General features: G+C 46.6%; 1 protein-coding gene across 1 annotated transcript in view; it reads left to right on the top strand.

Annotated features, from left to right (window-relative positions):
- Positions 1-15,106, top strand: part of ERC2 (ELKS/RAB6-interacting/CAST family member 2) — a 1,040,188-nt gene that overhangs the window by 906,372 nt on the left and 118,710 nt on the right. The window contains exon 18 of the mRNA XM_088472750.1: positions 8,608-8,755. Within this exon, the coding sequence (XP_088328876.1) occupies positions 8,608-8,755 (148 nt within the window). The remainder of the gene's footprint in view (positions 1-8,607; positions 8,756-15,106) is intronic.

Here is a 15,106-nt window from a genome sequence, read left to right as displayed (position 1 = left end):
CACTGCGCACGCGGTACACTTGATTTGCGAATACGTACGCACAGAGGATCCATTCGTACAGTGAGTGTCATGTGGTCAGCGTTTGGGGCAGGTAATGGGGTGGTTAGGTAGACGCAGGCGTGGGCGTGCATAATTAGACATTGCGTGCCAGGAGAGCTGCAGTGTTTGCGGCTGGTCAGACCTGCCGTACATGCTGCGTGACTGTTTGATGTGCGTCGATGGTACCGATGTTTACGCAGGACAGATATGAGAAGGTGGCAGTGGGTGTCTTTATGCCGGCTGTGCTGTGGCAGGCATTAGCATATATTCGCAGCTGTGTTGCATGCAAATTCGCAGCTGCAATCGCATTAGTGCCCTCTGCTGAATCAGGCCCTTCCTTAGCCAACGTTACTTTCCATATACAATATATTCATTGTATATCTCATGACCTCCCATCTTAGGTGAACTGGCTTAAAGGGTAATTGAATTTGTCCCAGCTATGAGGATTAACTTCCCTTTGTAAATATAGCTATAAAGTTAGAACAGGGTGTAATTATAAATAAGATTTTCATTACACAATTTTGTTCCTTTGATCATGACAAAAAGCATAATTATGTGTTACTTTTTTCCCGGACTAGATGTTACTAGCACAGGTAGTAATTAGGCAGCCTGGCAAAACAATCACGCACATAATAACAATTAACAATTAGATGTTTTTCCTAAATGGTCCTAACGATTTCTCACAAAGGTTTTTTTTTTGTTTATTTATTGGGATGATTACAGACAGGATATATGTAGACCTAAATAAGAAATATTAACTTTCAAACCAGTACATGCAGACAAGTCCCATTTGGACTCCTGATTAATAGTGCTAAATTGATAGAATATAAACTATATCTAAAATGTGTTTCATTTATTTGGAGGTTTAAATATAAAATACTAGCGATCCGTGATAGTCTTTATATAACCAAGGTCTTATAAGGGGTGGGTACGGGATGCCGGCACTCAGAATCCAGGTGGTCAGAATCCTGATGCCAGCAGCCCGATAGCGTTAGGATACTGATACCTATCGGTAGGTATCCTACCCCCCCTAGCAGCCTAAACCTAACCCTCCCCCCCTAGTGCCTAACCCCATGCCGGGGCCAGTATTCTCACTGGTGTCGAGATTCCGGTGCCGGCATTTAAACTACATCCCCTTGTAAGATTTCCTTGTAGATGACATTAGTCGTTTTTCCTCCTGACATCAACACGAAAAGATTTAGGGCCTGATTCAGACCTGCTCGCGAGCGCATCGCTCTGGGGCTCGCTACAAGACGGGGCGGGAACGCCTGCCATTTGTGGGCACCCCTACTGACATCACACGTGATGTCAGTAGTGAACTTCCTGCTCTATTAGAGCAGGGTGTTCACTGGGGCTTGCAGTGGACGAGACCCTACCACAAGGGTCTCGTCGCAAGCCCAATGGTCACGATAATCGCGACCATCGCCAGGCCGCCCGCTAAAGCTGTGGGTGGTCACCCACAGCTTAGCGAGCGGCCTGGAGGCTGGGGTAAAAAAAAACCCGGCCCGCCCTGATTCAGAGCGAGCGCTCGCAAATAGCGAGCGCCTCTGAATCAGGGCCTTAGGGCCTGATTCAGACCCGGTCGCAAGCGCTGAGCGCTTGCAACCGGGTCGATGGTGGCCCAGAGCGCATGCGCACGACGGAGCCGGCTCCGTCATGCGCATGCACGAGACCCGGATAGCGACGGGCAATCTGCCGCTCCGGGTCTCGTACCAAAGGGGGAGTGCTGTCAATGTTGAGTGACAGCACGCCCCCTTTGGTGGGCGGGCCAGGGGAGTGGCTGCCCAAACGGAGGCGTTCCCATGTGGGAGAGATCTCTGGGGCCTGCGGCAACGAGACCCTACCACAAGGGTCTCGTCACAAGCCCGATGGTCGCGATGGTCTTGACCATCACTACCATCTTCCTGGCCGCTCACTATAGCCCGGCCCTGATTCAGAGCGAGCTCTGTCCGAGCGTCTGGCTCTGAATCAGGGACTTAGGGCCTGATTCAGAGCCGGACGCTCTGAACGAGCGCCCACTCTGAATCAGGGCGTTTTTTTTTTTTTTTTTGCAGCGTCCTCCTGGACGCTCGCATAGCTGTGGGTTACCACCCACAGCTTATGCGAGCGTCCATGATGATGGTCGCGATGGTCAAGACCATCGGGCTTGCGACGAGACCCTGCGGTAGGGTCTCGGTGACCGCAAGCCCTGGAGTGATTTTGGCTCTATCAGAGCCAAAATCACTCCCACTGACATCACTAGTGATGTCAGTGGGGCCGGACCCAGACGGTAGGCGTTCCCATGGGAACGCCTCCGTCTGGCAGCCATGCCCCCGGCACGCCCACCAAAGGGGGCGTGCTGTCACTCAACATCGACAGCACGCCCCCTTTGGTGCAAGACCCGGAGCGACAGCTTGGCTTTCGCTATCTGGGTCTCGCGCATGCGCACGAAGGAGCTCCCTCCGTCATGCGCATGCGCACTAGGGCACCATCGACCCGCTTGCGAGCGATCATCGTTCGCGAGCGGGTCTGAATCAGGCCCTTAGTTTTGATGTGACACGCAAAAGGGCCACATAAAGTTGTCCAGCAGTCTCCACTTAGGTCAACTCCAGCCACGTTAAGTGTCTGTTCCTGTGCTTTAAGGTACATACACACGGTCAGGTTTGTCAGATGAACGATTTGACCAACGATTTGAACGATTTGAACTACGAACGATTTTTGACTGCGTTAAAATGAATGGAATCGTCCAAATCTGACTGCAAACACATCAGATGTCAGATATCGTTATCTGACAAGCGGGAACGCGCATCGTTCATCTGACAAACGTCAGATATGTCAGATTTTCCTTCAGATATGAATGATTGAACGATTTTTAAAATCGTTATCGTTCAGATCTGAAGAAAAATCTGACCGTATGTATGCACCATTATTTATCGTCATGCCAAAGCATAGTTTTTCGCATAAATGATCAATGCTCGGCTCCCTTCTGTCATACATTAATGTTATGTAAAGAAAAATTTCTAAATTACTGTCTTGTCCGTTTTAGTCTCTGTTTAGCTGGATAGCAAAGGGGTAAATTCACTAATAATTGTGTTTGCCAGTGATTTCAAACTGCCGCACATCATTGGTGATTTTTACCAGTAAAACGCCCCCTTTACTATTCAGAAGTTAGTGGGTGATTTTTCAAAATGTCAGCTATACAGTATGTCGCAAGCCCACTTGTAAAACTAACAGAAAAGCTATTTGGTCATTTAGGGCCTGATTCAGACCCACTCGCGAGCGGCTGTCCGCTCGCAAGTGGGTCGATGTTCTGGACTGAGCATGCGCACGACGGAGGGAGCTCCGTCGTGCGCATGCGCCAGACGCGACGAGCGAAGGAAAGTCCTTCGCTCGTGTCTGATCAAAGGGGGCGTGCTGTCGATGTTGATTGACAGCACGCCCCCTTTGGTAGGCGTGCCGGGGGCATGCCTCCCTGACGGGGGCGTTCCCACGGGAACGCCTCCCGTCAGAAGCCGGCCCACTGACATCACTAGTGATGTCAGTGGGAGTGATTTTGGCTCTGATAGAGCCAAAATCACTCCGGAGCTTGCGGTTGAAAACCTCAACCGCAGGCTCTGGCTCGCAGTTTCGATGGTCGCGATGGTCAAGACCATCGCGGCCATCAAACTGCACGCTCGTATAGCATGTGGGTGGTCACCCACAGCTATACGAGCGTCCAGGAGGATGCTCCATTTTCATGGAGGCCAGCCCTCATTCAGAGCGTGCGCTCTGCTCAGAGCGTACGGCTCTGAATGAGGGCCTTAGATCATAAGCAAAGACACAATACACTTATTAATGAGGAAAGCCATTATCATGATCAGGGTAATCATCGGCTCCTACTGGAGAGAGATAAAGTACCATCCAATCAGCTTCTGCCATTTTACAGGCTGCGTGTTATAAGCTGAGTGGTACTTTATCTCTCTCCAAGATTAAGCTGTATTCAATTTGAGCTCAGCTGCGATACTTTTTCACCTCCTGGACTTTTCGCCTACTTCGCCTGTTTTGCGCGTGCCCGCGTATCACCATATTCAATTTGAAAGGACGAGAAAACGGGACCTGGCGAAACTTAAACAGGCGGAAAGTACTGTCAGATTTGGGGAAATCAGCCTGACACCCCCCAAAAGATGCTCTGACATGGGGGTTAGCTATGGTACCCCCCGAGTTGGCTTGCTTAAGGTATTTGGTGTTTTTAAACGGGCTCAATAGCTGCTAAATAGCGTTTTTGTATACGTGATGCAGAATAGTGTCCCAGCAAATTTGGGGTACTTGAAAATGGGGGTCAGCATATTTAAAAGTTGCTAAGGTTAAGTTGAAAAAATCGTGAAAAATCCACCTCCCGCAAGCACCTGCAATAAAAAAAAACACTTGGGGCATACTTGGGGACCCCCCCAAAGTCACGTTCACTAGTTTTTAACTTTGTCCCCCGACTTTTTTTTTTTCGCCCCCAAATTCAAAATGATTTTTTGGGGTGTCCTTAAGTGTTTTTTTTTTTTTTTGACACAGTTTACCTTTGGGGGACTGTCTGAAGGCTGCATGGGGGTTCCCACAATGTTGCACCCCAAAACCCCAATTCTGCACTTTTTTCCGCCTGCTATTCATAGGCGCAACTTTTCCGCCTATTACATTGCATTGACTTTCCGCCTAGGCGGAAAGTCTTTCAAATTGAATATGGAGTAAAACCCAAACAAGCGAAAATTACGTCATTGGCGAAAAGTTTTCGCTAAAAAACGAAAAACGTCTTTTTGCTTCAGATTGAATACGGGCCTTAGTAAATTTCACCCTAACTACGTTTCATGACAGTTATTGACAGTTGACATGAAATCTGACCCCTCCCACCAGTGTCAGTGATGTCACTACCTGAGAGTTCCGACACCTACTGAGCATGTCACAGACGAGACAACATTCAAACATTCAATAGTATGTCATATATTATGATATATAATGTTAGCTGTACAGAGTGTAATAGATTGGTATTGTGGACAGTTGACATGTTGAGTATGTGTACAGTATTCTACGAATGTATAAGTTCTAATGATCTCTAGTGGTCAGATGTCACGTTGGGTATGTATTGTGTCCTATGTTTGTGTGGCGTGTAATAGAATTGTATTATGATCATGTCCAGTGTACAAGTAATGTTGGATAAATATTCTGTCCATCCTCTATATAGAGCAGTTGCAAAGTTGGAAATAGAATGAGCGTAGGTTACTCACCTCAAGATACGCCTTATAACAAGTTTAGATACAGTATGCTTATGTGCTGGTCTACATGGGCCACATTTGGGTGAAAACGCCCCTTCTGAAGTTTGCCTACATGAGTACGTCCTTTCACAGACCTGGTCCACCTCTCCTGTCAGCAGTGTAGTTATATGATCTGAATCATGTACTTGATTCTGCAATCTCATAATTGCTTGCTCTTATATTGTGAGTATGCATAGTGTGAAGATACGCTGTGGTGTCACAAGGAGGCAGAGCCACAATCGCCGTCGATTACAGCAATGCCCGGAGTATCCTGAGGATGCTCCGGGGAGCTGTAAGGGCAGCTGTGTCACCGTCTGAAGCATCCTAAGGATGTTCTAGGCGGCACTGCTGCATAGATTCTGGCTGCAGTGTGCCATTCTAGACACCCTGCTAGCCTCATCTGGCTCCGAGGGCCAGACCCAATGATTCCGAGGGCCTTATACGGCCCCCAGGCAGGAGGTTCCCCATCCCTGTTGTAACTGGTCAACTAAAATAATGTGTTCTAGCTGTACATCAGTTCTGCAGGCTGGGACCTGCCACAATGATCTCCGTAGGAATCGGTATGTAATACCGCCGGCCGCAGTTCGATTCCCGGCAGCGTCAGGCCGAAAGTGGAACAGATCCCGGCAGCCCGACAGCGCTGGAAATCCCGATCGTCCCCGGGTAAGTATGAACTAACCTAGCCCCTAACCCTCCCTTAGGGGTGCCTAACCCTAACCTCCCCCCCAAGTGCCTAACCCTAATCCCCCCCTATAAGTGCCTAAACCTAAGTCCCCCGGGGGGATGCCTAACCCTAACCTCCCCCCGGGAGTGCCTAACCCTGACCCTCCCTCCTCCTAGCCTAACTCTAACCTCTCGGGGGGGTGCCTAACCCTAAGTCCCCCCGGGAGCCCTAAACCTAACCCTCCCCGCCCGCGGCTGTCCGCTCGCGGCGCCCGGCATCCCTTCGATCGGGATGCCGGGCGCCGGTCTCCCGGCGTTGGTGAAATGAACGGCGTCTACATCTAGATGCCGATCATTTCACCCACGCCGGGATATGACAGTCGGGAAGCCGGCTGTTGGTATAATGTCAGCCGGCTTACTGATTGCATCCCTTTCTGTATAGTAGTTTATAATATGCAATGGGAATAAAAACAATTGTAATTCAAATGCATTATGCTTGTTATAAGGAGCAATCTTTCATGCTCTATGAAATTAGCTGGTTTTGATGTTCAAGAAAAAAATATTGTATATCAAAATGTTTTCATGCTTAGTTAAACTTTAATTACAGATGTGTCCTCATACACCTGTCCCTATTGTGCCATATGGCGCAAGACGCCTAGCATGCTACTTTTTTTTTTTGCATCTTTGGAACTAAATAAGAGTTGTACGCATAGCTGATGGTTTGCGTACAACTCCAATGGTGGAGAGCATGTGAGGGCCCGTTTGTGCATGATTGACAGGTTGTGGCTTTTTGTGGGCTGGGAAAACTTCAGGAAAACGGGCGTGTCGCCCCTGTTTTCTGCGAGTGCTAAGGCCAGGATTGCATATTCCGTCACCGACTTCCTAGCCTCTTCTATAGAGCTGCAAAGGTTAGTCTGAGTAACCTCAGGGCCACTCAGATTGCCGATGATCTCACAGATAATGCGATGCTGCATTCTAGGACACAGCACTCGGATCTTCAATGCCAGCAGGAAGAGTATTTTTCCCTCAGACGCCTCCTGCTCTATTAGCGTATTAGTTGTACGGTATTGCACAGCCGTTTCCCTGTGGCTGTGCTGTACTGTACAACTCTGAATCCGGCCATTGGTTCGGAAATAGTGCTTTATAGCTGTTACTTAGGATTCGTTTTCTTGTCCCAAAGGAACTAGTATGAAGTCGCAGATAAAGCATAACAATGCATGACAAGGATTACTGGTATCGGACCTGTCTTTTGACTATTTAATCTGAATTAAGTACTTTTTCCCCAACTTTGCACATAATTGAGCATCTTGAGCTGGGTACACGTTAGATTAGACCATGTGTACCCAGCATGACATCGCCGGCGACCGGACCCAGCATGCGGCAAGTGCATACACACTTGCCGATGTCAGGTCCCATTGTCCCTCTAAATACATAAAAATACATAAAAAATGAAAAAAATGCATAATTATTATTTATTTATTTTGAATAAACTAGAAATACAATTTTAATACTTAAAATATGTGGGCAACGTAATAGGTATGTAATGTCAGCTGTAGGGATGCCTCCTGTGAAAATACTGACAGCGGCATCCCAATGATTGGTATCCCGACAGGGGACGGGTAAGTATACTTCCCCCTTCTCCCCCTAACCCTCCCTTCTTGTAGCCTAACCCTCCACACCTCACACCCTAACCCTCCCCATTAGTGCATAAACCTGTCTCTCCCCTTTGTGCCTAGGCCTAACTCTCCCCCCTTAGTGCCTAACCCCCCCCAGTGGTGCCTAACCCTTCCCCCTAGGGGTGCCTAACCCTAACCTCCCCCCCCCCCCCCAAAACCTAACCCAAACCCCGCTACACTGCCTTAATCTAACCCTCCCCTCCCCGCTGCTACCAGCTATGGGCGCCCTGGACTTACTTAGTTTGGGCTGGCGTCATTCTGGATTCCGGCGTCAGTATTTCGACTCCTATCTTAAGTCCCGTGTCGGACTTTCAGCGTCGGGATTCAGACCGGTGGCATGGCGTCTGCCGGTCTGATAACTACATCCCGTGGCCAACTGTGTGGGCAGCTAGGCATCATCATGCTGCCATGATGGTGGGCCTATTTTTTATTGGAAGGCCTAGAGCCGGAGCTCCATCCGCCCCATTGTTAATCTGGCCCTGACTGAATGTGCGATTGGGAATGCAGCCGTAATCAAAGACACTCCCATACCATGCCTATGAGACGGCCAATTGCGTACGCCATCACACACCTCTTTTAGCACGTGTGCAATAAGAGTTTCCTAGAATTTTGGCACATGCACATTATCAAATAATCACTCAGCTGCGTAAAAATCGGCTCTGTGTCCATCTTTGAATCAGGCCCATAACGTACTAGGTACATAGGATTAGTGTATTGGCACAGCTAAGTAGTAAAGCCTGTGGCGCACTAAACAGGACCATTTGGTGCAATTTGAAGGGATAGGTGTCTGTGGACACATCTGTACCTACTGTAACACCAAGTGCACAAATTAACCGACAGCAGCCAGTTAATCATTAGCTCTAATTTCCGTCATATAGTTAAATAAGCATTATGGGCATCATTATTGCATATTAAAGGTACTGCATATAATTATGTCTGTGTACTAATGGCATTGGGGTTATCTATTTATACAGGCAGCAAGCTCTGTTGGCTGCAATCAGTGAGAAGGACGCGAACATCGCCTTGCTGGAACTATCTGCCTCAAAGAAGAAGAAAACCCAGGATGAAGTGATTGCTCTCAAGAGAGAGAAGGACAGGCTAGTTCACCAGCTGAAACAGCAGGTACAAGCGTATTCTAAGAGCAGGCTGTATTTTTGTAATACCACATGTGCACCAGTGAATGTAAACTGGCTGTCTGTAGCTGCGTGATAAATATCCCACACCTAGCGTTTAAGCAATATAACAACAAGGCCTAAAAAATAAGAGATGTTTTCTTATTAGAGTGATGTCAATGCTTAAAGGCTGGGTGAAAACCGGGTCCTGAAGGTGCCTATGTTTTTGGGGAGGCTGCTTCTCAAAACCATGTGACGTGCGCAAGTAGTTACATAGAACAAGGTTAGGCAACCTGTGGCATCCCAGCTGCTATGGAACTACACATCCCAGCATGCCCTGACACAGTTTTAGCATGCCCTAACACCAAACCTGTGGCAAGGTATGTTGGGAGATGTTGTACCTCTACAGCTGGAGTGCCATAGGTTACATACCCCTGCATAGAGCATATAGAACAAGTGCAGCTTCCATACTGGCATACTCCATACTTGCCTACTTTTGAAAAAGCATTTCAGGGAGATTGAGAAAGCAGCACCTATGAGCGTGGCTGTAAAGTGGGCGTGGACGGCTACATCTGAGGGGCGTGTCATAAAATTGATTTACATACACATGTAAATGAGCCCCAAAGTAGTTAGTAAGATCTACTTGATGAAAACACACTGATCACTTCTCAGAAAATACATGTAACTATAGGGATCATTGTGCCTTATAACCAATGAAATTATACTAATGATCCCATTTGAATGTATATATCTCTGTTTTTTCTTTTATATAACAGTGTCATAATGGGGGGTAAGGTGAAATGAGGGAGATTGGTAGACTCTTCAGGGAGACAGGGAGATTGCTGCTATTTCAGGGAGTCTCCCTGACAATGAGGGAGGGTTGGCAAGTATGGCATACTCTCTAACACTGCTACATATAGAAATATATGCTCTAATTACCATTATGCATAACAGACATAACCAATAATGTTTTCGAGTACAAATGTTAATCTGTAATCATTCCTCTCGGTGATGGATAAATTGTGCAAATCAGATGTTTTGGTTTAATAATCAGACTTTCTGCTGATATTATGTATGTAAATCACAGTGAATCAGAAAAAAAAAACCTTCAAATTTATCGTCATGTAAAGATTTAACAATTTTATGTTGCACTAACTTCATTGTCAAGAGTATAAATTGGAACGTCTCAATATACAGTATATTTCTCACTATTAAAATGGTTTCTAAGATGCAAACTCTATGAGCTATTCGTATCATTACATGTTGACTGAAATTATCCCGCATCCTAGAGGTAGAAACCGTTCATTGCGTCACCCTTATCAGGGACGGACTGGGGCTGCTGAGCAGTCCCGGCAGTCCCCCTTCGCGTGCGCACACAAAAGGGCGTGGCCTCCTCTAAAATGGGACATGGTTACATCTTACGAGGGCCTGGCCTCACGGCATGCCCCGTCTGTCAGTATCTCGGCTGAGCAGAGCACCGGGAGGCGGAGCTGCTCGGCCAAGATTTAACGCCGGACCGGCCCATTTTAACATTGGTCCTTCTGGCAGAAGGGTAGTCCAGTCCTGCCCTTAATTCATCTGAGAAGGTGTTTTACTATGAAATATGTAGTAGGGGGAAAAGGTCTGAGCAGTTGATCATTGAATCACCTATGCAGAGCTAGACAATCAGTCTCCATGATCATACAGGCAGGAGGGCAATTGCTGATCACACAGTGCCCATACAGTATGATATATTGCTAATATTAAAATAGTATACAGATGTGTCCTCATACACCTAGCCATAATACTCCATAAGGTATGATTTGCCCGGTATGTCTGATCCGCACCGAGTGGTGTAGTGTAGTTACTTTTCATTTTGCATGGTAGTCGCTTCGCAGATGCAGTGAAATACCACTCAGAGTGGACTAGAGTCATTGCGTGTGCATGAATTAGTTTTAAACACCTACAAAGTCGCAGGTGAAGCACAACGGAACTTGGCGGGGGAAAAAGCTGCGATGGCTGAATCGGAGCACGTTTTGTACAAATGTTGCACATTAATTTGATCAGTGCAGTCTACCTAAGTAGTTTTGTCCTCTCCAGTTGTTTTATTTGCGCAAATAACATTTTGAGCGACAAAGAGTCGCCTGGGAAATGGTGCCCCTAGAGGTTTGGCGCAACTGAAGCCAAACTGTATGAGGACACAACTGTACTAATGTGTACTAATAAAATACATGGATTAAAAAAATACAATTGTAAACTGTGACATTTAACTGTACGGCAAATTTAAATCACTATGCAACAAAACAAAAATAATATATAATATAATGTATCATTCAAATTCAGTAAAAAGAAAACATAAATGATGAAAACTGCTGCACCCATCATTTTCTTATGTCCTTGTGAAACTGATCTCTGCAATTTTATTATCAAGTTGTCTTAGTTTGATGTATTTTTGTTGGTCCTATTGAATCTAATAAAATTGAATTTACTGTCATGATCTTGGTAAATATGTTTTGAAATTGCTGATTTGGGATGTAGTCAGGAAGCCGACGGTCTAAATGCCGACCGCCAGCTTCCCGACTGCGGCAGGGGTCTAATGACAGGTGTCGAGATCCCGAAGCCAGTCATTTTACCTATGCTGGGAGCCTGACGCCCGGCATACCGATCGAAGGTAAGCCGGGCGCAGACAGCCGCGGGGGGGAGGGTTAGGTTATGGGCTCCCGGGGCGACTTAGGGCTAGGCACCCCCCTAGGAGGGCTAGGGTTAGGCTAGGGAAAGGGGGGGTTAGGGTTAGGCAACCCCCCGGGAGACAAAGGTTTAGGCTGCGGGGAAGGGGGGGGTTAGATTTAGGCCCTTACAGGGGTGGTTAGGGTTAGGCACTTGGGGGGGAGGTTAGGGTTAGGCACCCATAAGGGAGGATTAGGGTTAAGGGGGGAGGTTAGGTTAGTAAATAGTTAAAATACTTACCTGTTGGGATCTTCCAGGGTTGGGATTTGAATCCGGATTTCATTCCAATCCCGCTGATTTAGTATCACTTAATAAATAACTCCTCCTGTGTGCCTAAAGCCATGTCTTAATTATTGTTCTCTATGGCTGATATATTGGATTGTTTATTTACATTACTGTAGGTATATTAAGTATGTGAATTACAGTGAAAGTACATATGTAGTAATAGGATATCTCTCTTGTTGCATGTGTGAGTTTATGCCTTCCTGTTATGACCTATCCCTGTGTGTGTGATACCACCGCTGCAGTGCTTCCTTTCCTGTAAGAACTGTTGTTATTTTCCTATCACTCGGAGCACCATACGCGGCAGGTCTATTTACTAAGGGGAGAAAACCCCCTTTTTTTTAAATGAAAACCGGTGGGTGTTTATGCCAGAGATAAAGCTCCCTAGCTGGTGATAACTATTGGCAGGTATTATCAGGGGGATGTAGTCGGCATCCCGAAAGTCAGGATGCTGGCGCTCAAAATACCGGCTCCGGAGTCCCGACAGCAGTCGGAATCCCTGCGCCAGATTCCCGACCGCCGGCATCCCTACTGGTAAGTATTACGGTTCGGGGTTAGGCACTAGGGGGAGAGTTAGGGTTTGGCTGCAAGGGGGGAGGCTTAGGGTTATGCTGCGGGAGGGGGAGGGCTAGGCTTAGGCTGCAGGAAGGGAGTGTTAGGGTTAGGCTTCGGGTACGGGAGGTTTACGGTTAGGCTGCGGGGGTGGGTTATGCTCAGGCTGCAGGAAGGGAGTGTTAGGGTTAGGCTTCGGGTGCGGGAGGTTTAAGGTTAGGCTGCGGGGGGGGGGTTAGGCTTAGGCTGCAGGAGGGGAGGGTTAGGGTTAGCATACTTACTTTCATGGTGTAAGGATTGTGACTGCCGGGGTGCCGCTGTCTATATTCTGAGTGCCAGCATCCTGCCCACCGGGATCCCATACCCATCCAATTATCAGGGATAGTTGTGTCTCGCTGGTAAAGGCTTTCCCAGATAGAGCGTGGTGCATGTACCAGCACAATCCTTTTATTGTAATAGCAAAGGACTCTTGATGGAAAAATACTTTATTACATGTGCAGAGACTTTCAGGACTGTCTGATGAACCGGTAAGAGTATTCTTACTGCTGCTAGCCAGCTGACCTCCCAGCTATTCTGCCAACACTTTATTGGTAAGTAATGACAATGGTTCTTCTTTCTATAGAGTCTGCGAGGAGGAAATACTTCATAGTTTGTTTTTATGACAGTATAATCGAATTGCAAAAATGATTTACAGTTATTTCCATTGACTAAAGGGTTTTTGTAACTGCCTGGATAATGATTTTCATGATAAGCCTTCCCATGTATGTACAGTACACCAGATACTGTGCACAAACACATAGAATTGTGGAACAATCCTGACTTTCTCTAACCGCTTTTCAGGGTGATAGAAAATCACCTATCACTGCATTCTACCATTAAAATCTCTCTGAGGTAACTCCCCTGCCTTAACGATATTAGCCAGCAGTAGGGTATGCAGTCATTATGTCAATATGCACAAAATGTTGACATTCACAAGGTCGACAGGGACATAATGTCAACATAGTCATAACAATCCATGTTAGGTTTAGTGTTAGGCAGCTGCTAGGGTTAAGCGGCGGATAGAGTTAGACTGCAGTTAGGGTTAAGCAGTGGTTAGGGTTAGACTGCGGTTAGGGTTATACTGTGGTTAGGGCTGGACTGTGGTTAGGTTTAAACAGGAATATTGACATTCATAATGTCAATGTAATGAACTTGTCAATATTATATTAGTGTGAACATTGTAAATGTCAACATGCCAAACGTTGACATCTTGAAAGTGGACATTCTGAGTGTCGGCATGTCATACCAGGCCCAGTGAGACCTTGTATTGTATCTGTATAGTCTGTTTAAGAATTCTGGTTCAGTACTTGGTGTACGTATGGAGCAATACCATGCACCTAACATATTACCATTTATTCTGGTTGTTTTTTTCACTAAATGAAAACACTGTTTGTGAGGTTTCCAAGGTAAAATAATAATATCATTGTTTACATGTGTTTTAGCATCCTCCTCATATATTTGACATTTTGCTGATTTCCCCCAATATATGGCTCCTTAAACTCTCATTACGACGTTAAATAAATAATATAGTAAGGAGTGACAGAACTACCTTTATATCAGATGTTCTATTTATTGATTTTGTGGATGTCAGTTACTATTGTTTCACTGTGCGGAACCACGTCTCATCCTTAGTATTACACAGCCACCTCAGATGTAACATCAGGGACGCTGAAACTTCCCTGCTCCTTTTAATGTTTTTAATGCAAAAAATATATAAAAATCTCTGTTCCAAAAACACTACTACCCTCCTACCCTGTAACGATTATTGTAATGGTCCATTACCCACTGCAAAAAGTTGCTACCCCACAAATGATGCCACATAACATGACGCACCACTCTGTGAGTACTGTATGTAAAGGTAGCCGTGCAAAGTCACAAAGTGGGGAAAACACTGTTGGGCAGATCGGATTGATCTACAAATGCTGGGCTAGATAAGTGTTAGTAAATGTTTGATTTAGCCCCAGAAGCACAACATCGATGTTGATTGATTTTAAATTTTAAACGATTAAAATCAACCTTTAGTAAATATACCCAAAGTCCAAGGTTCTCAAACTCTGCCAGTACAGTCCAGGTTTTAAGGATATCCATGCTTGAGTCCAGGTGATTAAATCAAATTGACTGAGGTACTAATTAAGCACCTGTGCTCAAGCATGGATATCCTTAAAATCTGGACTGTACTGGCGGATTTTGGGAATCTGTGCCCCAAGTACTGCTACAGAGTTGAAGGCAAGCCATTTGCATGATTTTGGAATGTGCATACCTTGGAGCTGAGCATATGCAACTACGGGCAATGAAGGGGATGTAGTCAGGAAGCTGGCGGTCGAAATGCTGAACGGCAAAATCCTGACAGTGAAAGCCTGGCATGGGACTAAAGATAGGCGTCTAAATACAGACACCTATCATTAGCCCCACGCCGAAATCCAGACGCCCGGCATACCGAGCTTTGGTAAGCCGGGTGTCGGGATCTCTTAGCCGCGGGGGGGGGAGGGTTAGGTTTAGGGACTCCCGGTGGGATTTAGGGCTTAGGCATCCCCCCGGGAGGGTTAGGGTTAGGCTAGGGGAAGAGGGGGTTAGGATTAGGCACCATCAGGGGGAAGTTAAGGTTAATCATCCCCAGGGAGAGTTAGGTTTAGGGTGCGGGGAGGGGTTAGGTTTAGGCACCCCTGGGGGAAGGTTAGGGATAGGCACTAGGGGGGAGTTTACGGTTAGGCACCACTAAGGGAGGGTTGGGGTTAGGGGGGGGAGAGGGGAGAGTTAGGGTACTTACCCTAGTCGGGATCTT

The sequence above is a fragment of the Taudactylus pleione genome, unplaced genomic scaffold (genome assembly GCF_031769625.1).
Source record: "Taudactylus pleione unplaced genomic scaffold, aTauple2 ptg000128l, whole genome shotgun sequence".
Taxonomy (NCBI): domain Eukaryota; kingdom Metazoa; phylum Chordata; class Amphibia; order Anura; family Myobatrachidae; genus Taudactylus; species Taudactylus pleione.
This window is presented reverse-complemented; position numbering and strand designations above follow the sequence as displayed.